Here is a 24,601-nt window from a genome sequence, read left to right as displayed (position 1 = left end):
CCACCCATGACAGCTTTTCCGCTCTCTGAAACATCTCATCCGTAGTGTTGAAGCCCACCTCACACTCCCTGGTAATTGGTCATTATTTAGTACAGGAGGGGACAAATTCTTTGCTTTCCCCAGCGCTTCTAAATGCAAGTTAAACGGCCCTTCATTATTGCTCTAAAAGTAAGGAATGGTGGTGTCACATGTCACATGCTGCAGTCCAGACACGACAAGACAATGTGGGGAAGCATTTCTTCCCCTTTACCTGTCTGAATGGAGGAAGTCTGAAAGTTGACAACAGGTGAAGCACCGCAGAGTCTGTATTATTTAAAAAAAAATCTGCTGTGTGCCCAACCTGAGGGACGAGCAAAGGGGAAGGAATTAGGTTGAGAGAAAAAATAAAAGCGTTATTTTCCGTTAACAGCCAATATATCACTGTCGATATAGTTAGAGAATCAATCAGTGGCTGCAGCGGTGCACGGCATAACAATCCATTTGATACAAGTGGCAGTACTCAAATCAAGCAACATGCATAGCAGAACCTTACAAATCAAAACTTAATGTGAGAAATATAGTTACATTTCCTGAGGCTTTTTTTGTGCTTTGTTAGAATGTGACATTGGTGATTAGTCCAATTGATATCCATGTGCAAAAACAGCACCTGAGGAATAGATATTGCAAATGGCATAAGTAAAAATACTGTTTACAGTGAAGCATCAAATATTGTCAGCTGTGAAGATTTAAGCAGCTGAACTGAACGTGTCAATGGTGAGGTTTTCAAGTGTCAGTAGCCCAGTGATTAAGAAGCCTGCAGACAGATAAAGCGTTCATATGGTTTGGATCAATACATTCTCACTCCCATCGCGCAAAATACGAACGCTTGGTCAGGTGCGTCTTTGGTGTTGTTATTGACACTAAAAGTCTCCTATAGCATTGGATCTAAATGCGCTTTATCAAAACGAGCTGGTTCATGACTATTGTTGTCACTTTTGACGCAATTAGTTTTAGGTCAAGATGGCTTATAAAAAGGTACGTTTACGTGACACGAAGGACCAGAATGGGACAGTTGGGTTCAGGAAAAGAAGAACGGGACAGTTGGGTTTAGGGAAAGTAGAACGGGACAGTTGAGTTGAGGTAAAGAAGAACGGGACAGTTGGGTTTAGGAAAAGAAGAACGGGACAGTTGGGTTCAGGAAAAGAAGAACGGGACAGTTGGGTTTAGGAAAAGAAGAACGCGACAGTTGGGTTTAGGAAAATAAGAATTTGACAGTTGGGTTTAGGAGAAGAAGACCAGGAAGGTTGAGTTTAGGAAAAGAAGAACAGCACAGTTGGGTTTAGGAGAGGAAGAACAGGATAGATGTGTTTAGGAAAAGAAGAATGTGACAGTTGGGGTTAGATAAAGAGGAACGGGACAGTTGGGTTTAGATAAAGAACAACGTGACAGTTGGGTCTATGTAAAGAACGGGACAGTTGGGTTTAGATAAAGAACAGGACAGTTGGGTTTAGATAAAGAAGAACGGGACGGTTGGGTTTAGATAAAGAAGAACGGGACAGTTGGGTTTAGGTAAAGAATGGGAGAGCTGGGTTTAGGAAAAGAATGGGAAAATTGGGTTTAGGTAAAGAAGAACGGGACAGTTGGGTTTAGGAAAAGAAGAACGGGACAGTTGGGTTTAGGTAAAGAAGAACGGGACAGTTGGGAATAGATCGTGGGTGGGGTTATAAAATAAACATTTCAGTGACACGTCAGTGACTACGTCATCTTCATGCGCAGTGGAGCTGCTGCTCTGCCTGGTAAATTCCATACACATGCTGAGAAACATGAGAAGAAACAAAAGCATGAGAAACACTTACCAAGGCGTCTGTATTTTTCGAGTTGGGAGTGACGGGTAACGGGTTGTCTGGCTAGTTCGGTTAAAATCGGTTAAAATGCTTTCAGTATGAAAGCAAAGTGGACAAACCACAATATTTTGTGTTAGTAGATACTGTATGTGATTTTGACATTAATATAAAAGCCAAACTACTTAACTCAGAAAATAGGAAGGCAATCTCTGAATGTATGTGGATCCATGATTGTGCAGGATGACACCACCGACATCCTTAATGAATGAGATCCCTGTTAGCCTGTGCCGCTTGCTTTGTTTGAAATAATTCAATTTTATTCATAGTCTCAAATCATCAGGACACTTCACAGATAGAGCAGTTCTAGACAGCACTCTATAATTTACAGAGACCTAACAATTCCCCTCCAAGAGCAAGCATTTGGTGCAACAGTATGGAGAAGAACTTCCTTTTAAGGCAGAAACCTTGGACAGACCCAGGGTCTTGGTGGGCGGCCATCTGCCGCTGCCGGTTGGGAGTGAGTAGTCGTGTTTCCATTCACCTATTTTGATGAGCATTTTGAAGTATCACATTACACAGTCAAAAAGCTGAATGGAAATGGCAAGAACTGATAAAACTTCCGTAGTTGTACTTGCCTGAGGTTATTTTTTTTGCTTTTGAGGAAAGAAAGTCAATGTGCTAAATATAGAAAAGATATGAAAAAGGCTTGGCCCAGTTAGTTCTGACATAGCAATGGACTGATTAGTTGTCTCCACTGTCATATAATGTGTCTTTGTCTCCGCCAACATGAAACATGGCCATTAATAGTTGACATGAAAGAACAATTAAAACTTGCCCAATTGGACCAAATTCCTAAAGACCTTGGCCCATTTCTCTATCATGGTGAGCTGTTTTTTTTTCCGGTTAACTCCTTCTACTCTGTTTACTGGTGGATTAAAGAAGAGGGTAGAAGGTGCAATGTGTAGATGTCGCTATTGAACTGAGTCATATCAGACATTTCACTTTGTGTTTCATCGTTATAACTTTAGCTTTTGTTAAAAATGTTTTGTGTTTGACTGTTCAATATTCAATGCTTATTAAAGAAAAACCTATTGATGGCAATTTAAGTCTATGTTGCAAAAGACTATAGAACCGTTTCGATAGTGTTTCATGTTATAGAACTCCATGACATTTTTTATCTGTTGCACAGTGAATATTGAACTTATGGTTAACTTTTTTTGAATTACAAATCAACTCATAACTGCAATATGTGGCAGATCAGTTGCAATTAGATATTTTCCCCAACTCTTTTAGCCCTAGTTTTATCCAAGAGAATCTACACTCAGTTGAAGTTTAAGCTTGGTATTGACTTCTTGCATCTGTGGGCCCTGTCATGTGTACCTTCACTTATTAGAAGTATGTATGCAGTGACAGTACTCAGGTTGAGTACAGGCCCAATTCAAGCCCTGCCCACACACTTCCTTCTCCCACCCCCAGTGCCCACACAAACGCTTGAATTAGGCCTCCTGTGTCGCCTGTGCAGCTCCAGGCAACTCGAAATGACACAGCAACTCACCCACCTGCTCTGTCAGCACACTCTCATCCACACACACTTCAGCCTACACCTGCTGTACTAAGGGAGGCTTGCGCAGGTCTGAAACCATGTGCTCTGATCCAGCCTGCCTTCATCCCATGCGCATCCAGCACACATCCCGAGCCTCCGCAGAGACTCCTGCGCTCATCCCCTCTTCCTGGTTGTGTTTGTCCAGCCATCTGCCTGTCTTCAGATCCTTCCCTCCTCCTCCTTCCACCCTTCCATCCTCACATTTTCAACTCTTTTTTTTGTTCTTTTCAGAATTCTTTTACACACTCCACTTCGGCCGATTAGTGCGTCGTTAATGTGGTTTCCACGTCGCCGTTCCCCCTTCCCAGTGAGAGTTGTCTCCGGCGGGAGCTCATTATCGCCGGGCATGAATCTGACTGCCAGGGTCCCGGCTGATTTGTCACATCCCAGTTCCCTTCCGTCGTCGAGCCCAGCAGATTGGGGGTGTTGTTGAGTGGTGTATTTGTGTGTGTGTGTGTGTGTCTGGGGGGGAGGATTGAATAGAACTGCCTGCTCTGGGGACCACTGCAAAGTGTTTTTCTACGGCCTGTGCTTGTTACTGTCTTGTTTCTTGACAGTAACTCTTTTTTGAGTCACGTTGCGTGTGTATTGTGCATTTCCGTGTGCCGTTTGTCATGTCGCTGGTATTGTTTACAGTAATTCATGCAGTTTTGTTTATGGCTTTGTATTGTACTGTGAAATGGAAATTGCGCCATGGCAGTGCTTCATCCACTTACAAGATGCATGAGATGGGCTGCAGACTGGGGGGGGAGGAAATCAGCAACACAGGCAAAGATTTATGACTCAAACTGATAATGGTTTGACCTATGTATTCTGTGCCAGCGTTGTACATTGAAATAAGGATGGACAATGCTAACAGTGCATTGCAATGCACAAACCATGTTTCTGGGATTCATTTTGTATTATATGGCTCCTTCCTCAAATCTGCCTAAATTCAACCAAAACAGTCAATTTTAGTCATATATGTCAGCAAACACTGAGATGTCTGAGTGTGGGTGAATGTGAGTGTTTTTTTCCCCAAGTAGATGTTCAAGGTATTATCGAACCTAATCAAACTATTAGTGGTCCTAAAAGTGGAAAAGAAATACCTGCTGAATTAATTTAAATGACCAGTTGATCCCAATTAGAGCATTATGAGAATCTGCTACTATCTCCTTTTGCTGATTGGTAGAATATAAATTAGAGACTCGTCCTACACTCAGCGATAGATATACTGTGGCGATAAATAAGAATGTGGGACACAATTGGATTACAAACCGCCTGGGGGCCTCAGAACTCAAGGGCCCCAGGACACTGCAGACTCACCGTGTGGCAAATGATTTCTGCCGATTCAATTATAACTTTGTGTGTGAATAGGTCCAATTGACATCACAGGGCACCTGGTGATTTAATTAGTTGACCCACCTTAATTAAGTTGACTTGTGACCCTTAGTCTATATTAACGACAATTCATTTAGGGGATTGCTCAGGTGCTGCTGGAAGATCTGCCGGATGTCCCTCATATCCGTTACCTCACTCTTCCTTTGTGTTGGCGTTCTAACCTCTGGTGGATTTCTGAGGACTATGGTTATCTGGTCCTCAGATCTCTGCAGGGTAAATCCAAACAGTTAGCTTGACTATCTGTCCAATCTGAGTTTTCTGTTGCATGACTAAAACTACTTCCACCACACACGTTTCACCAAAAGCAAGTTCCTCTCTGAGACTATTTTACAGAGACAAAGTTATTCCATCTGGGGCTTATCACCTCCCAAAACCATTGTGATTGGTTTTAAGAAATGCCAGTAAACCAGAGCAGGATTTTCTCTCATCTAGGAATGCTGTTTGGACTCTACCACTGAGCCACAGTAGCCCCTTTTTGCGTGAAGCCAGCTTTTCCGTGCCTTTGCTCCTAAGCCAAAACTTAACTGCTTACCCATATACAGAAGCTCTCATTGAGTGTTTACATCTTTCTTGTTGGTACTGGTTTTTGTCTTGTTAGCACACCTCTTTCAGCATTATCAGAGTTATAGACAGATAGATAGATAGATAGACAGATAGATAGATAGATAGATGATTGATAGATAGATAGATAGATAGATAGATAGATAGATAGATAGATGGATAGATAGATAGATAGATAGATAGATAGATAGATAGATAGATAGATAGATAGATAGATAGATAGATAGATAGATAGATTATACAGACTGAATTACACACACTACACGTCCCTACACATGACTGAAATATAGAGTATTATAGAGATATATAGAAATATAGAGTATTTTTTCAGAGCCTTATTTACAGCAGTGTTCCAGCATTACACAGCTGTTCGCAGAGGCACATCAGCTGATAAGCCAGCCATGGGGGGGATCCCTACTGAATTACCTCCCATGTGTTATCATTTTAGGGCACTACCATACCATACCATCAGTATGAAAAAAAGTCTTCTTTATTTTAAGGAAAGCAACCACTATTCCCCATTTTACATTGAACACCAATTTTATCTCCAAAAGAGCGTTTTACAGAGTATTATTGCAAATGCATTGAAGCTTTGTTCATTCCTGGGTAACTTTATGTTCTAGGCTGCATTTACATTGCTAGGTTTTGTTTTTTTAAGCAGAGCTTTGAGCCAAAGGCACTCTCAGAGCACACAATTGTTTTTAGCTCCAGGAGAAGAACTACTCTCCTTTTTAAGTAACACACCCAAACCACATATCTCATCAACATCCTCATATTGCATTGCAGGTAGTTGCCGGGTTAGTAGCTTATTCTCAGAGAACAAGACGTCATGACCCAATCAAGCGGCGAAACATTGGCGTCAGTGTTGCCTCAGGGCCCTGTTTGTGGCCGTTGAGACTGCTAAACAACTACATTGATTCCAAAATTAAAATGGGAAATTTCTGCGGTTTTGGGGCTGAGCTCCTAAAGCTTGATTGATGGTTCTGCGGACGCTCCATGCAGAGCTTTTGCCGTGGCCTATGTGAGTGGCCAGATGTTTTAGATGTGTGTGTAGGAAGTGAATGAGAGAGCGTAGATTTTAAGTTTAAATCAAGCTTAACTCTAGTTACTCTACTGAGACCAGTGAGTGTTAAAGTCACAATTTTAGTATTAGCATATGCCAGTAGCGCTTCCCACAAATTGTCCATGTTTCAGTCCTTATAGAACTCAGTTTCAACAAAGTCTTTGCATTTTGTGCATTTTCCTTCTATGCCTAACTTCACTGTTGCATTCCTACAGTAGCTGGTAGCGTTAGCTGGTAACGGCATCCTCCCTCCTCGTGCAGAGCAGTGAAATCCTCCCAATGAAACCAGATAAGTTGCTTGAACCGGATGGAAACACCATTTACAATGCACACTCAGAATGAACTGCTAGGAACACGTCCATCTTCATTTTGCAACGTTACGTCAAGACCCAATCATGCAGCGAAACGTTGGCGTCAATGTCGGAGTTGCCAAAAGATTGCGTTTGCGGCCGTTGAGACTACACACCCCAGTGATTCCAAACCAAATCGGGCCACAAGTGTTATGAACAACAACAACAAAAAAATGTAAATGTAACCAAGAGAATATAGACAGAAATGCACGCGAGTGACGGGAAACCCTCGGCTCTCCTCCTGACCACAGACTTGGATAGAGAGCAAAAGTAAGTGGTGAGAGAGAAAGATGGAGAGGGAGTGAGTGTCAGAAAAGCAGAATAGAGCAGGAACAGGGGACTCCGCTCTTCATCTGTCACTAATCCAGTGAATTTTTCCTTCCCTCTTCTTGTCCAGCACCTATCCCACTTGCCCGTCTTTGTGTTTGTCTTTGCTTTTGCTCCTCATGTCTTTGTGTGGCGATGTTTCCTTTCGTTTCAGTTTTTTATTTCCCGTCTTCCTTTTCCTCCAGTGCTTGCTCTGCATCGTTCTCTTTGTCTGCCTAAGTATCATTCCTCATCCCGGAACCTCACTCTATTCCGTTTTCTTCTTTTCTACACACACCCCCTCCACCCCTCTTTTACTGCGTATTTTATTAAAAAACAGGAAACATCCAGGAGACTGAGACCTGCCAGGTGTGTCTGTGTGTAATTGATGCAGGCCTTGAGATGTGATATTTCAGCATTTCAACAAACAAGCAGATTTTACAGCCTTGGGGATGGATGGATGGATGGATAGATAGACAGATAGATGTACAGGAAAGATGGATGGACAAATGAGAGGAAGTTGGTGTGATGGCAGTGCGGTTTTTGGAAGGAGGCAGCTGCCAGTGACAGCCAATCACTTGGGGAATGGATAGGGAAAAGAATCTGTGCTGTTTGAGAGGAGGAAAACACATTATTCACAACTGTTTTCCGCTGGAGACTTTTTGTTGTTTTCCTCTTGACAGAATATTAGATGATATTGAAGCTCCACCAAAAAGAGTTAAAGGATCACTCCAGTTCCTATTGGTTATAATGGCCTTGTACCGATGAAATGTAAAAACTTCAACATTGTTCACAAAAAAACGAACAAGGCAGTGCCTGTGGCATTTTCTACTGACAATCCCACAATGCAATGAAACAATCTCAATTTACTGCTTTGTGTAGAGCGGGTGTTAAATGTTGTGACACTGTGGGCCTCCCCCGGAGACAACTGTATGAATGTAAAATGTTTCAATGGAGTCAGTGAGTTACGCTTAACAAATCAATGTACCATAAATAATCAACAGGTAAATCAATGATGTTACAGCCCTAAAATGATGGTGTGTTTGTTTAAAGAGATAACAGCATCTGCATGTCGGATATACTATACAGCGTGCGCGTACATACACAGACACAACCACACATATGGGCATGTGAGGGTCATCAAAGATACAGCGAGAGAGTGTGTGTGCATGTGTTTGTGTGAATGACGGTGCTGATGAGTGTGAGCACACAGGCTAGTGCAGAACATAAACTCCAGGCCTCCTACAAGCACACACACACATACACACTCACACACACACAAACACACACACACACATACTCCTCTCACTCACAGACCAGGGAAACTGTGTCCTCTTACAGTTTCTTTAAACACACGGACGCATGAGTGCGTCCGTGTGTGTCAAATGGACAGATGTCCCCACTCTCTGTCCCACAGATGGGCTCTGAGATGCCAGAGTGTCCTTGTCCAGGATTCACAGGATGCTTGGACACACACAAGCAAAGCAAACCCATCTCGGCCCTCTACTGAGTTTCAGAGTGTGTGTGTGTGTGTGTGTGTGTGTGTGTGTGTGTGTGTGTGTATGTGTGTGTGTGTGTGAGAGTGTGAGAGAGAAGGAGAGAGGGAGAGAGAGAAGAGGGACCGCTTTGTGACTTTCACACAAATACACACACACACAACCATATATATATACAAAAAGAGGTAGGCTACTTAAGATAAGAAAATTCCCTAAAACTCCCAAAAAACAGAACTGACAAGTGTTTACATCTGTCTGTGTGTGTGTGTGTGTCCTGGGACCTGCTGTGAGTTACATAAGCCATGCTGAGGGCCAACATGTCTCCAATCTGCCTCTCTGCAGAGAGGTGTGGGGGTGAAGACACAGTCAAGGCCACACAGGTGGAGCCGAGGCCACAGGAAGGGCAGATTAAAGGGTTAGTGCGCCTCGGGTCCGACACAACCTGCTCTCTCCTCTTCTCTGCCTTCTGACCTGTTAAGTCACATTTGGGAAATTGGATCTTTCCTGTGCAGCTGATAAGTTGTTTTCCTCCTTGTCAGAAGACTCTCCATCTTGTCTCGCCGTTTTCTAAATACATCGCGCTAAACTGAATTTTGAGAGCCATCAGAGCATATCAGAATCAGATCCAGAGCCGTTCTTTACAGCAGACGTTTTAACTTGTCAAATCAGGAAAAGTGCAGGTGGAACTAATAAAATCAACATTGGCTCCGTTTCAGCAATTACCTATGGCATTAGTTACAGTTCAAATCTCTGCTGTGAAAAGTCTCACCTTTATTTTCACTTTGCTTTTTTGCCCACTATGGTATTGACTGTAAGATGCAGCTTTAAAATAAAAAGCCAGTAAGTGAGTTTTAAATTGAGGTATTTTGTAACCTATCCCCAAATGTTCCATCAAGGCAGTTGTGTGTGTGTTCATGCTGTAGGGGGGAGTAAAATTTTACTTAAACTTAATTAAACTTTTGTTTTTGTTAAAGAAGGAAAATACTCAATACTATTGGATCACAATACTAGTATATGAAACCAATCGGCACCCATTTATAGTTAATACTGTCTCTCTCCCATCCTATTGTTCGGTGTGTCTCTCTCTCTCTCGCACCAAAGGCATGTGTCAAATCCACCACTACATACATACATGATGGGAATTGAATGGCATGTGTGTGCAGTGCTATTGAGTCATGTTAAATAATGAAATTTAAAAAAAAAACTGTCTTTGCGACATATAAAGCAACCTGTTCCATTTTTGTGTCTCTCCAACTCTGCTGTGCTGAGTGGGCCGAGCGAGTCAAACTCTCACATGCCCGCCGTTTAACACCATGGGCTATGTGAGCGCCGAAGCACACATGCACATTTTGCCAGCACACACACGCCTGTTTGTGTTCAAGAGTGCTGCCTTGTCTATTGAGTTATAACTGTCAATTTAGCCTAAACGAGCACCGCTAATCCCATTGTGTTTATCGGGAAGATGGGATGGTGCGAGAAATGCGAGCCCGGGAGATCCTTTGTTTTTTAAACACATTGCTTTCACATGTGGCTTTTGTGAAAAGAGAAAGAAAGAGGAAGAAAGAGGAACATTTTGATTATGTCTAGTGTCTTCTCAAATGGTACTACTACTAATTTATAAATATCATTCATGCATAATTCCTAAAACAATTATACACCTGCCTGAGATTGCAGTGAATCCCAGAGTTGATGACATCACATGCGATTTTGGCAGAAAGAATTTGAGAAGCACTGATATTAATTGTCTTCTCTGTCGTGAATAGATCAGGCATGATGTTGTAGGGAACAATGGCTCTGGTGCTGGCATTCTTACTGTTAATTCAATGTCAAGTGGCTGGTTAGGAACCGCAGCTCACATCGTTACTCCTAAACACCTGTGGCTGTCAGTATGTTTAAGCACACACTTTGGGAGTGACCTTTTGGAACTGGAAATAGCTGTGGAACTTTATAATTACGTTTTGTTTGGATCAATACAGCGGCCTGTAATTACTCAGTAGGAGGTGGGAAGTTTTTGTGCATAGCAGGCTAATCTAAGAATATATTAAAATGTAAAAGATAATCCCCTAGATAAACAAACAGGAACTTTAGATCTTAGGGGGTGGTGGCCTTAATAAGCTGCTCATGCAGCTCTGTGCACCTGCAATGCATTCTCATAAATAGGTTGTCATGATATTAAAGGTTATGCGCAACAATGAATAGGAAATCCACAAAATTAAGTCATGTGACGACCACATAAAAGTTAAGTTTAGGCGATTGTTTCAGAGGAGAGCTCTAAGTTTAGCCAACACAACATGAATTGCAGTGAAAACACACCAGGCGTGTATAAAGCAGCTATTTTTATTTTGGCGCCCGTGTTCTCCAATTTGTCTTTTCATACCGGGAGCAGGGCGGCTGCAGCAATATTTTCGTCCTCAGCTCTAATAGCTGCGCAAGACGCGAGCAAATGGGTCAAGCCATACAGGAAGATGACATTGCAGCCAGATACTTACTACTTACTTACTGCTTGCTAAAAGAAGATATTTCAAAATAAAACACCTAGGTTCATGGTGATGTTGGACAGAGAGAGTGACACACACACACACACACTCATACACAACCACACACACCGTGGCTTTGTGACCGCGGAGAGATACACGTCTGGTATAAATGGTCAGGCGCACAATCAGGCACAGATCTACACTTCACGGTCTATATGCGACGCTTATGCGCCCTGTGTGTTTTCACTGTTAGAGCCGTTAATGGTGCATCATGAGGTGGTCGTTTTTATACATTTTTTATAAGTAGCCAATAAGTTTAGCAGGCAAAAAGTGAGCGTCATGCGGCGACAACAGTTAAGTTTAGACACCAAAACCCATCAAACTAAATCACCACCTTACGCAAACGATGTGGTGCATACATTAATAAATATTTTTTTCGTAGCTATAAATCCAAATGGTTGGCCTGACACCTGCATGGATATGATTGGACCTCAACAGTCAGCCACACAGCTACTGATTGTGAAGCATCCTACCTTACCCTGCTGTGTGGAACCAAAAACAAGCACCATGATTCACTGACAGGTGAAAAAACCACAGGGAGGCAGTGGGGAAAAGTCAGCTTCTGCCTGCACTTCACGAACAAACAACAGAAGCCGGGTCGGCGTCTGAGGCAGAGGCTTTACAATCGACTTCCGCCAAGGCGCTGGAGTCCCATGGGAACAGCAGCCCCTCCGTTCTTTTCTAAATGGCAACAGTTCCCTGATGATGTTTCCTATAAGGAAGGACAAAGAAGTCCAAGGATGTAAAGAGATAGATGTCAGCGAGAGGAAGTGAGGAAATAAAGCTGTGGGGAAACATAAATAGGCAGCAGTGCATTGGCAAATATGCATCTATTGATGTGTGTGTGTGCGTGAGCGTGTGTGTGTGGCTTGTGTCTACGCAGACAGCCGCGCTCCACTTCCCCAACCTGCCTCCCAGGCAGTTATTAGGGTCGTTAAGTCATGAGTAGTTAATTAAACCTAGCAGAGGTGGTGACGGCTGGGTGCTTTCACTGCGCCAGTGCATGATGTAGTGATTAGCACGAGGCCCGTGTTACACATTAAGATGGACCTTGTTACAGCAATCTTTAACTCTTTTTTTTATTAACCTACAACAACAGCACTTCCTCACATCCTCCTCATCCATCTGTGTCTGCATGTGTTTGCTATTTTTTGTTCTCTCCCTCCTAAGTCTAAGTCTCATTTTGAAGGTTTTGATATTGGTGCTGATACCACAGTTGCAGTACTCATATCAGAATTATACTTTGATACCTTAGCTTTAATTCATTTTTTACAAAAACTTACATTTAAAGAATATAGGGGTGGTTTATTATCTTTTTTTTTTTTTCCTACTGAGGATAATTTCCTAAATAGCTGGCCACTGTAGGGTCTTTTTTTCAATGTTTATCAAAAAGGAAAAAATGCATTTGTAGAGCATTTGTTGGGGAATTTTTTTAGCGGCTGATTAAGTATTTGTGGCAGCGGGAGAGTGGGGGTAGTATTGAGGGAAAATTAACTACAGTGTGTGTTCATGGTAATAAAGGAACATGTCACCCGGTGCAACAGTGTGGCTCACTGATGTCTTTTAATAGTTTTTGGACAACAATGGGGCTCTATGGCACAGAGGAAGACAATATACCAGGCTTTGATAGACAAGATGTTTTTAATTTCATCAATATAAAAAAATTCTGTCTCAAATAAGCCCAATTAAAACATAAAGCTGCAATAGTCAATACATTTATAAAGGGATGCACCAAATACAGATTTTAGGGGTTTGGCAGAATACCGATTACACTGGTGAAGATTCCTACTCCCATCCTCAGTCCATTAACACAGTCAACACGTTAATTCCTTTGCCGTACCTGAGGTTGCTGTATTTTGGCTGCTGTCTGTAGATTCCTCTATGCGCAACTCATATTCTTTTAGATGTTTCATACACAAATGTTTGTTTCCCTGCATTTATAGTATATTAACGATGGATTAAATTAAATGACTGTGGTTGATGTACGTGTCCCTCACAGCAACAACTCCACAGAGAATTATGAACCAAGTGTGCTGGGTAACCCCCAGCTTGACAGTTTTAGCGTCTTTTAGCTAGTTGTTTTGGTTGAATGTTGCCTGCAACTTCAATGTGTCCCAAATGTCTTTCGAAAAGAGCAAAACACTCTTTCTACTGCATACGACCTGTCCAGCAGCAAACAGCACACAGACACCGTTAACTGGTAAACTTGGGGATCATTTTAGCATCTAATAAGGCAGATATTGTAACAATAGGTTAATGATGTGTTTACAGCTTGCTGTGCTGCCCCAAGAGGCCAAAGAATGAATTAATCCGGGGTTAAAGCTTAAGTGCGTAACTTTTAGATATTAATGAACATCTGTTACATTTAAGCCGTTACCAAATGAGTTCCTACAAAGCTAATTAGGAATATCAGCTCCACACAACCCTCTCTGGTTACTTTCCCACGCAGAAAGCCTCCGTGTCCTCCTTGGCTCCTAGCAACTATGTGGAGGAGGGGTGGGGGTTGTCCACAATCACAGAAAGGCTTCTATCATGTGGACGCGCCTACACTTTTATTGTCATTAGGCTACTTAGAATTCCATGGGGGAGACAGAATCTACACACCATAGCTTTAATTAAGGACACATGTGATCAAAGAATAAAGAGACACAACACATTTTGGTAGGTGTTCAAAAGTACTTGTAAGAAATAAATTCCCTTAATTAAAGAACTGAAATTTTGTGTGCATTTACTGTTAAAATACAGAACCTTTTGATCGGCCTATCTAAACTTCTCTCATACAAAACATAGGAAAAAGCGTCAAAAAGGTAAAGAAAAAAGTGCTACGAAAGTGTCACAAAAGGTCAGAAAAAAGTAACAAACATCTAAAAAATTCAAAAATGTCGACAAAAGTGACGTGGACTTCTATAAGACCAACCTCTGTGGCTGACAAAAGTTGCACAGATTATACAATTTGAAAAGTAAAAAAAAAAAAACGCTGTTAATACCCAATATTTCTCACAGTGTACTATAGTTTAATACACAGTCCTTTCCCTCGTCTCCAAACTCTGCCTCTCTCTTCCCTGCTGGACCTCAGAATACCTTCACTGTTGATGTGCTTTTTTAATAATTCCCTGTCAAACACAGAAGGCTACCTCTCAGAGAGTGGGCTGCTCTCCTGGCAGCAGGTCGTCTCCCCTTAACGAGGAGAGTGAGGGAGAGAGAGAGAGAGAGATGGAGTAATATGTCAAGAGGAGACAGACAGGCAAGGGGGAGGAGGAGGCGAGGGGAAATTGACAGAGGGATGTGATGAGGGGGAGCGATGAAGACGAGAGAGAATGAGGGGAAAGAGGAAGAGAGAGGCGGGCAAGGGGGCTCAGCAGCCCTCGGCAGACCCATTCAATGATTCATGGACTTACTCCAGCGATATCAGTGGGACTCCGTTAGTTAGACACACACACACACACACACACACACACACACACACACTCAGCGCCGCTGCTAGTCATTTTGGTGCCCTAAGCACAATTCCTTTATGATGCCCTTCCCAGAAAACAGAAAAACATTAGATTTGGCCAGTTTAACTTTTAATTACCAAACATATAACTCAATATACACATTGACTCAACATCAATGTGTAACACCTAAGAACAATAAAACTAAAAAGGAAAATCAACTTAAATCAAACAATATACACGAAAGTATCAGGATGAGAAAAATCTTCATAGAAATTAAATAATCATCCATAAATACAAACGTAAAAGCAAAAGTACACAAGTAAGCAACGTTCTTCAATAAAGCAAAGATTTAGAAGCAGAAAAGTCACCCAGTGTAACTTTACTCTGCAAAAGCACTATGTAGAACAGCTGAAACACACATTCAAGTGTTGATAAGTTAATATCTACTTGATAAATCTAATCTAATCAAAGAAAAAAAGAGTAGAATGAGTTGCAATATTGCACACAATTCAACAATATTGTTTGCTTTATATCATTCGCAATTACATTATATTTGTATATCTTACCAACAGGACTAAAAGAAAAATGATACACCTTACACAAAACTACATTTCTGAATCTTAAACATTATTTCAACATTTAATTGAATACAACTTAAATTGTTCATTTTGTCATGTAGCTTCTGTCACATTCAGCTGTAGCTAAGCTAGCTGAAGCAGTAACAATAAAAGTCTGAGTTCTTCAGACTTCACATTGTCAAGAGTCATTTTCTGTCCCACTGCACATCTGACACCTTAACCAATTTGTGTGAGCCTACATTCTGCTGAATTCCACTGAATGAGAATCCCAAAGATGGTCCTGGGTTTATTATGAATTGCAAATGCCAAAATATGCATTCTCAAATGACAATATGCTAAATAAACTTTGCTTAATGCCTGACTACGTTGCTTTCTTGAGCCATTAACTATATCTCTTGTTCTGCCTGAAATAACATTGGCATAATAATTATGATGACTCTGATGATTTTTCACTAAATTTGTGAAAAATCATCAGAGTCATGTGTATAAAATGTAGTGGCAACCTTGTCGCAGCAAATCGGCCTAATCATCCACAGGGACAAGACCAAGATCCTAAAGACCAACTCCGCAAGCACAGAACCCATCACCCTGAATGGGAGCCCCCTGGAAGAAGTGCAGTCCTTCACATACTTGGGAAGCCTCATTGACCAGCAGGGCGGTACAGATGCAGACGTCGAGGCAAGGATTGGTAAAGCAAGAGCCGCCTTTGCCCAGCTCAAGAACATCTGGACCTCCAGAGAGCTGTCAGTGACCACCAAGATCCGAATATTTAACTCCAATGTAAACTCAGTCTTACTGTATGGGGCAGAGACCTGGAGAATAAATAAGACTACCATCAGAAAAGTCCAGACCTTCATCAACACCTGCCTCAGAAGAATTCTCCAGATCCGATGGCCTGACACCATCAGTAATACCAACCTCCGGGAAAGGACGGGCCAACTCCCTGCCAAAGAAGAAATCAGGAAGAGGAGATGGGGCTGGATAGGGCATACCCTACGAAAACCACCAACCAGCATCACTAGGCAGGCGTTGCGGTGGAACCCACAAGGCAAGCGGGAGAGAAGCCGGCCAAGAAACACCTGGCTACGCGACCTTGAGGCTGACACCACCAAGATGGGCTAAACCTGGTACCAGTTAGTGAAAATGGCCCAGGACAGAGGACTCTGTAGAGCTGTTGTTGTTGTTGTTGGCGGCCCATACCCTGCTAGGTGTGACGGGCAGTAAGTAAGTAAGCAAGTAAGATGAATTTTTATTAGGTTCATTTTGGTCAACGGTAAAGCTAACGGATGTGTAACGTTACAAAAGGATGCTGTTCTGACTCGGGTGCCTGGATCTGTTTCCCGACGGTTCAGTAAACTGCCGTTAGCGTCCTTAGCATTGGAGTTAAGTGCTGAGGGGGCTGGTTGCTATTTGGCTGGGGGCTGACTGTGGATGTGTCCCCCGGACTGGGGCTGTGATGATAGTGGATGGCTGCTAGCTGCCATACAGCAGTATCTGTATCTGTATCTGTATCTGTTTACCACATGAATTATCTGTATCCGGATCTGTACTCGGACTGGGCGGGGCCTAAACCGGAAGTGGTCAGATTTAAGAGTGATCCCTTCAAGCTGTTTCAAGGTAAACATATGGCCTTCTGATGGCATTTCACCATTTCATGAAATTATGATTACTTATTTCTATAAATCTATGTATGTACTTCTTTCAGACATATCTATGAGTGATGTGGATGTGTTTTTGTATTTCAGAAGTTTTGTATTTAGCACTTTTTTGGCTTTTTTAGAAATAAGAAATAAGACAAACGCACAGACACATCTGTAGAAATACATTCATATAAAATCCATTTTATAAGTCATTTTTTTCTGGATTTTTTCTGTTCTAAGTTGAGACATGTGGCTAGAGTACTATTTTAGTATATAGCCCATGTGATATGCTTACAGTAGTGCTTTTTATTAATTTTTCAGATGATTTGCTTGGACGGAAATAGAAATTCTGTGTTCTAACCTCTGTAGCTCTGTGTCAGTAAGGTCTAGTGTCACACTGCCACTAGAAACAACAAGTTGAGAGTGTTAACTTCCCAATGAACTCAGGGTCATCCCAGAGGGCCAAAGCATGTGGAAACTGCAGCACTTTTTTAAGGGTAAAAATTTAGGCGAGAAAATCATATATTTTCAAGTGTCTCTGACCGAGCAGCATTTCTGAAACCCACATTCACCAGAAATCTACTGGTTACTATGTAACTATGTAAACCGAAGTTAAAACAAACCTGAAGCTGAAGAAACCCTAAACGTTAACGGAACAGATCCGCAGACCCGATTGACTGCCTGCCCGACGGAGCGGGAGAGAGAGAGAGAGAGAGAGAGAGAGAGAGAGAGAGAGAGAGAGAGAGAGAGAGAGAGAGAGAGAGAGAGAGAGAGAGAGAGAGAGAGAGAGAGAGAGAGAGAGAGAGAGAGAGAGGCCGAGGGAGCACATTTCTCCATGTTGTGTGTGTGTGTGAGATTGATCTGAGTGTGTTTGTAGGCGGGGGGGCGCTGTGATTATCACAGAACGCTGCGCGGTCAGTTGAGGAGTTGTATTCAATCGGATATTGACTCATATTACTCGTAAAATACTTGTACTCGCCAAAAGTGCTCGTTTCAGCCGGATACTCGGATCACCCCTAGTTGCTACCTTGCTGGGGGCTGACTGTGGATGTGTCCCCGGGGCTGTAATGATAGAAGATGGCTCCTAGCTGGCTGGGGGCTGACTGTAGAGGGGCCCCCGGGCTGTAATGATAGTGGATGGCTGCTAGCTGTCAGCTCTCATCCCGACTGAAGCCTTGCAGTGCCAGGAGACTGAGGCAGACAGACAGGGGTGTGCTAGCTAGTTTAATTACCATTAGAATAGTCGTCAATCTACACAGTTAACGTTAATGATTTTACTGATGAAGTTGTGGGTTAGCCCAGAGTTCTTAACCGTGATCAAATCAATCATACTAAAAATAACTGAGCATGTTAAACTGTGCCGTAATCTTATGTTACCCATCAAGAATTACATTAGCGTTAATTCCAGGGGAGGGGGGGACATTTCCTCTATACGTTCCCCCTACAGGTTGGGAGTGGATCTGTCCATTACTGTTGCCTTTGTCATAGTTCTTATGTCTCATTCCAACGAGTTAATGAACAACTCAAACGATTTTGGAAACATAATTTTAAGGTACAAAAAAATCTTTGGTGTGATCAATCGACAATGAAATCCAATATCAAAAAATAAGGTCTCTGTTGTATAACTGTGTTGCAAAGTGGGATGTATTTAAAGACAAAGCCATGCCATGTGTTGAGTTGTATTACGTTTATTGAGAACAACCCCCCCCCCAAAAAAAAAAAGCATACAAGATATGTATCAAATCTTGGTTAAAAAATTGTGACACAAAACGAATCCTGCATCGGTACAGCCCTATCTAACACAAACATCTGTTGTCTCCTTTTTTAAAACCCATACCAACTGCCAACCCGTGCATTAGCATCTTTAATATGATACACGCTTTGCCTGATTCTCCTCCTCAATTCCCTGTAATGTACCATTGTAATCCCTTACCTGATAAAAAAAACGTCATTATTCTAAAGCAGGGATATTATCCATGGAATTACATTCAGTTAGTCTCAGGATTGCTCAGCAAACACACAAGTGGAGAAAAGCTATGGTCAATTCCTTGGAAGAGATAATCTCTTTTTAAGAACTCTGGCAGAGACGCCTACTGTCGTCATGGAGACGTTTTCCTGGCACGGTGGACACCATGAGAGGTCTGCTGCAAAATGAGATATAAACCATTTGACAAAGAGAGGCGCCTTCTCCTATAGAATGATTGATGTCACAAAATGATACAAGCAGCGTATGCTGTAATCCTCGTCTGACAGGCAGGATCATTACTGTTTTAGGTATACTTGAGTTCTTTTTCTTTCCAAAATTGGAAACACAGCCTCTAAAAAGATTAACTAAAGTTTTTAATTTTAAAGTAAATTTTTAAAAGTTTTGACAGGAACTCAAAAGCGACATTGATCAATCACAGATTGTGTGCGTGTGTGTCCATTAAAGGACGACAGCTGTTCCATTCCATTACAGTACAAACAGGGTGTTTTTAAGATTATTACCAACCATTTTCCAAAGCATGACATCGGCTTCCAACCCTCCAGGCAACCACGGGTTAAATTCCTCTTTAATGAAAACTTCCAGAGTCTAAAACTTGTTGCAGATAGTTATTGTGTCACATATTCTTTTTTTAGCTGTTAACATGGCACGGTAATGCATTAAAACACTGTGTCACGGTGTGTTCAATGATGCTCTTACAACCACGATTTTTTGCTGTTCAAGCCAAAAACCTTACAGTATGAGTCTGTATGCCAAACGGGGGCAAGCAGACAACTTTGTGGCTGGGGTGGTTCATGACTTTGATAATCCATATGGATCTGGGTGTAGGGGACCCCTGTTTTCCAGCAGTATGCATTTCCCTCATCCCAAAACATTTGCAAAGCCCATTTTGAAATTATTTTAAAACCAGCCATGTTTCTTTTTACATTTTGTCCCCACAGGGGATAAAAATAATGGCACGGATATGTAGATCAGAAAGGAGGGAAATCACACATCCCCCCTGGAAAATTGCACCTTGGTAAAGAGTATATGATTTGAAGTTAAACCTACAAAATGGTGCTTTAAGTTGGCTCTATCCATTGATGCAAGTTTCTCCCTATCCCCATGAATGTTTCTCTTTCCTTATCAAATAAATCAACATTCGTTGGTCGTTATCGGCTGTAACCCTCTTTAACATATCCCCTCTACCCCTGTGCTCTCTCTTCATCCCTCCATTCACACTGAGAGAATCGGGAGCATCCTCTGCACAGCAGAGCTCATTCCATTTTAATTGAGACGTCCGTGTGAAGATGGACATGAATATTACATTCCACGCGGCCTATTAATATGCTGAGGCCAGCTTAAATGTTTTAATATTCGCAGTGTAAATTATTGAAATTGTGTTCATGGGCAGCATCAGATCATTCAGAAATGTTTAGTCTCTGATGTTCAGGAAGTGAGGGAATTTAAAACGCGTGCACTCCAGCATAAATAGGACGGGATTTCCAATGATGCACTCCCACATGTGCATGTAACCTGGAGTCCACATTTCAAACTTTTTTAATTAGAGAGAAAGACTGTGTGTGTGTGTGTGTGTGTGTGTGTGTGCGTGTGTGTAGGCCTGTCTTTCTGTCTTTGAAGTCACCAAGCATGTCAAACAGACACACACACACACACACACTCCGGAAATTATTCTAAAAAATCCTTATCTGATGTTTCACTGAGCACAAACACGTCGGGTAGCGACCACAGCGATAAAGTTGGCGTTTCGAGCGACTGCACTCGCCAATTTAAATCGAAAAAAAGGCCGGTTGCGCGGCGGCTGCGGCGGCGCCGGACGTCGTCGCCTGCACACACACATACACACACTTGTGCAAGTGTTGGAGAGGAAGATAGATCGGAGTACAGATTGTAAGTGACATGTTAATTTCTTCTCCGTCACTCACGACCGAGGCGTCCGTTATCAAAGTAAAGGGACACGAGCCCCAGCCACCAAGGCTTTGTTCTTCTTCTCTTCTTTTCTCATTCCTCTCCCTTTTCTTCCCTCATCTTCCTGTCGTAGAGCATCCTAGGGCTGCCTGTGATCAAGGAGGCGTTTAATGTAGCTTTCTCCTTTTCCGCTCACCCGTGTTTACCCCTCTGCCAAGGATCTGCTTGATTCCTCCTCTCATCCCCCACCAGATGACTGCTCTTCATAAGCCCCCCTCCTTGATGGTCAACCTTCATGTGTAGACACTAAAAGGAAGGAGACTGGCATTGTGTTTCTTCCTTGTGTTTTTCATTTTTACAACGGGGTGCTTGAGGTGAGAGGTCCATGGACCCCTTTGAAACATAGGCGTCAATTTGATCTAACAGTTGGGGAGGGGGCAATAAACATAACATTTCTGAAGAGCAATTTTTGAAGGGGGCGCAAATAATACGAAATCACAATCATAATTGTAAGCCTTAATAAATCATTAGTGTAACATGGAGACTGTACCATTACTCAGTCTCTTGTCCCTCGTCTCCCTGTTCATACCTGAGACTCTACAACTGACTGTCCCTGATCTCCCTGTTCCTTACCTGAGACTCTACACCTGACTGTCCTATGTCTCCCTGGTCCTTACCTGAGACTCTTCACCTGACTGTCCCTGGTCTCCCTGTTCCTTTCTTGAGACTCTACACCTGACTGTCCCTGGTCTCCCTGTACCTTACCTGTCCCTGGTCTCCCTGTTCCTCGGTTCTTTCTGTCTCAATCTGCCTTTGACTTAGTGACGTTAGTATTTCCATCAGCACCCATTCTTATGAAGATACTAAAAAATTGTCTTGTACACAGACATACTGTATTAACTTGGTGTTTTGGTGTAGTGAAAAAGGATGTTATATCTGTTTGTCATTTTATCTTTGCAACAGCAACACAAATCTTTAAAGCCAGATGTCTAAATATGACCAAGGTTCATACGTCCACCACACGGTCATATTATAATCATAAAATTATAATATTGGTATAGGTTTTGTCTGGGACAGAGCATATATATTTAACTGAAGCAAACTGATCAGCTGATTACTGATTTAGCAGATTATTTTATTTGTGGCTTTCTCCCTTTATTACAGTTGATAGGCATGAAAGGGGGAGAGAGATGGGGGATGACACGCAGTAGAGGGTTGAGTGCAGAGCCTAAAGTACAGCAGGCAGTGGACCAAACCACTGTGAGGCAAGGGAGGGGGGGACTATGTATGTTTCTAAATTTAAAAAACATTTTTTGTGGTTTGTTGTGTTTACTACTTACACGGATATTTTAAGTATACATCATAATGTTATTTACAATACATAGCATTTTTTAGTGATATTTCTAGGGGGGGGACAACATTTTGCGCCCTTCCTTAAGATTTGGTGGATGCCTTAAGTCAGTGGTACCCAACCTTTGGGGTCTGAGGTACCCCCACAGCCCTCTCAGATGAACTCATTTACCCCTTCATCGATTCCCTATGTATTCCTCAAATCTATGACGCTAATCATAAAGGAGGATTTGATGGATTTGGGTCAGCAATTGTACTACCAGTCTACTGGTTACTACTACTAACAATAAAGCTGAATATTTGACAATGTATCCACTGATGTTTTTTTCACAATAAACCACAATTACTACAATTTATCCAGTACTTCTAACTAATCATTTGAACTGTTTAGGCCTTACTTTTAGCTACCTTAAAACTATTTTTTCTTACATAACTGCAAGGTGTAATACAGAGTTGAGGTGTTGCAGACTTGATGTTAATTTGCTAATTTCAAAATCTAAAATTGCAGTGGTTAGTTAGTCAGTTATAACAGAAAGGGGAATAAAGGGTCTGATTTGACAGTGAGTTTTAATTTATCAGAAGAGCTTGCAACGCTACTGCACAAAGAGTGATTATATTAGGCCCTTGTCAAAACGGACTCAACACAATCATTCACGAATCAACAGTGTCAGCAAGATTCAAAAACTTCCTCAAAGTGTAGTGAGGTATTTGGTCCGCACAACTAACTGAGGTGTCTGACATATGAAAAACATTCCACATGTCTGTACTTCTGACAGTGAGTATACTAATTAACACAGTTTTTCTGTCTTTCTTTCTTTGTGTTTGTGGATGTGTGTGTGTGTGTGTGTGTGTGTGTGTGTGTGTGTGTGTGTGTTGTGTGTCTGCAGGCAGCCCTGGTACTACGGCTGGGGCTTCAACCTCCCGCGGGGTCAGGCTCTGCTGGACAAGTGGAACCAGATCCCCGACAACACAGACATCCTGGTCACACACTGCCCCCCACTGGGTGAGACACACATTACAGCGCACACACATATACACACGCACACACACACACACACACACACACACACACACACACACACACACACACTAACACACACACACACACACATCCACAAACCATAGACTAACACAAACACAAATACATGCATGGACAAACATAATGGTACTTGATTTTGTTCATTCACACGCACATGCTCCATGATGCATCTAAAGGTGCACATGTGTACAGATCACTTTACTGTTAACTTTATGTAATTATAATTAAATGATCTATTAATCTCTCTCTAAATATGAATACAAATATATATGCACAAAATATACACAAGCCGCTGTAACTGGTGGAGGGGGTGGAGAGGGAAAGAGGTGGGAGAGAGAGAGGATAGAGTGAGGGGGGAGAGGTGGAGAGAGAGGGGGAGAGAGAGAGGTGGAGAGAGAGAAAGAGAGGGGGAGAGAGAGAGGGCAGAGAGAGGGAGAGAGAGAGGAAGAGAGAGGTTGAGAGAAAGGTGGAGAGAGAGGCGGAGAGAAAGGGGGAGAAAGAGGGAAAGATAGAGAAGGGGAGAGAAAGGGAGGTGGAGAAAGAGAAGGGGACAGAGAGAGAAGGGGAGGGAGAGGAGAGAGCGAGAGGTGGAGAAAGGCGGGGAGAGGGGGGGAGAGAGGGGTGGATGAGAGATGGTTATAAGAAGGTTAACACGTGCTGTAAATAGCTTGTCAAAAGAACAATTTGAATTTGCAGACTGTAGTTATTTTATTTTTTTTACTGAAGATCATGTGACCTCATTGTTTGTGTTACAGTTAAACAGATAAATAAATTGAATAAAAGCCTAATCTGATAATAAGTTCTTATTCATATAGAGCCTATATTTAATCATTTCTTTTCGTCACCGCAACCTTTCTGCGAGGCACCGTGCGTGGCACGAGACATTCATGCTCAAAGCATGTGTATAAATACACCTCACGTGTGTAAATACACTGCATGTGTTGGGGGGTAAATGCGTCACATCTGTGCCTGCAAAACAAGCCCAAATCTGCAGTTAATCTGTCGTTTACTTAATTATGTATTCATTTATTGACCTAAAAGTAGTCACAGTAAAAAAGGTCTAGAAATACTAGAATCAGCCTATAAAATATGCATCATGATTTATATATTTTTTTATATCATAGACGAAAAACACACACACACAGTGATGACACCGAGAGTATGACATACAACAAAGGTTGCCAGCTGGGCCTGAACTGGGGACATTACATTAAAATGCAAGTCCACCATCATGTGAGTTTTTGTAAATGCTCTCTACAATGGTTAAACCCCCCCTAGGACTTGACTTTAATGGTCTTGGCAGCAAGTATGTGAATAGACACTCATGCATATTCATACAAACTATAAAACACAACATACAGGTATGTAACACACAGGTACACAAAAACTCACACACTCTCCGGAAATGCTTTATTTTCTTCTCAAAGGAAAGAGGGCAGTGATGAATCATTGTTGTATTGTGTACTCTTAGTGATCACCTTTCAGCTTCTACACACTTTTCCACCTCACACACACACACACACACACACACACACACACACACACA

At 42.1% G+C, this 24,601-nt stretch overlaps 1 protein-coding gene across 1 annotated transcript in view; it reads left to right on the top strand.

The window, feature by feature from the left end:
• mpped1 (metallophosphoesterase domain containing 1) overlaps positions 1 to 24,601 on the top strand; it is an 84,683-nt gene that overhangs the window by 49,331 nt on the left and 10,751 nt on the right. The window contains exon 5 of the mRNA XM_034863898.1: positions 22,904 to 23,019. Within this exon, the coding sequence (XP_034719789.1) occupies positions 22,904 to 23,019 (116 nt within the window). The remainder of the gene's footprint in view (positions 1 to 22,903; positions 23,020 to 24,601) is intronic.

The sequence above is a fragment of the Etheostoma cragini genome, chromosome 23 (genome assembly GCF_013103735.1).
Source record: "Etheostoma cragini isolate CJK2018 chromosome 23, CSU_Ecrag_1.0, whole genome shotgun sequence".
Taxonomy (NCBI): domain Eukaryota; kingdom Metazoa; phylum Chordata; class Actinopteri; order Perciformes; family Percidae; genus Etheostoma; species Etheostoma cragini.
This window is presented reverse-complemented; position numbering and strand designations above follow the sequence as displayed.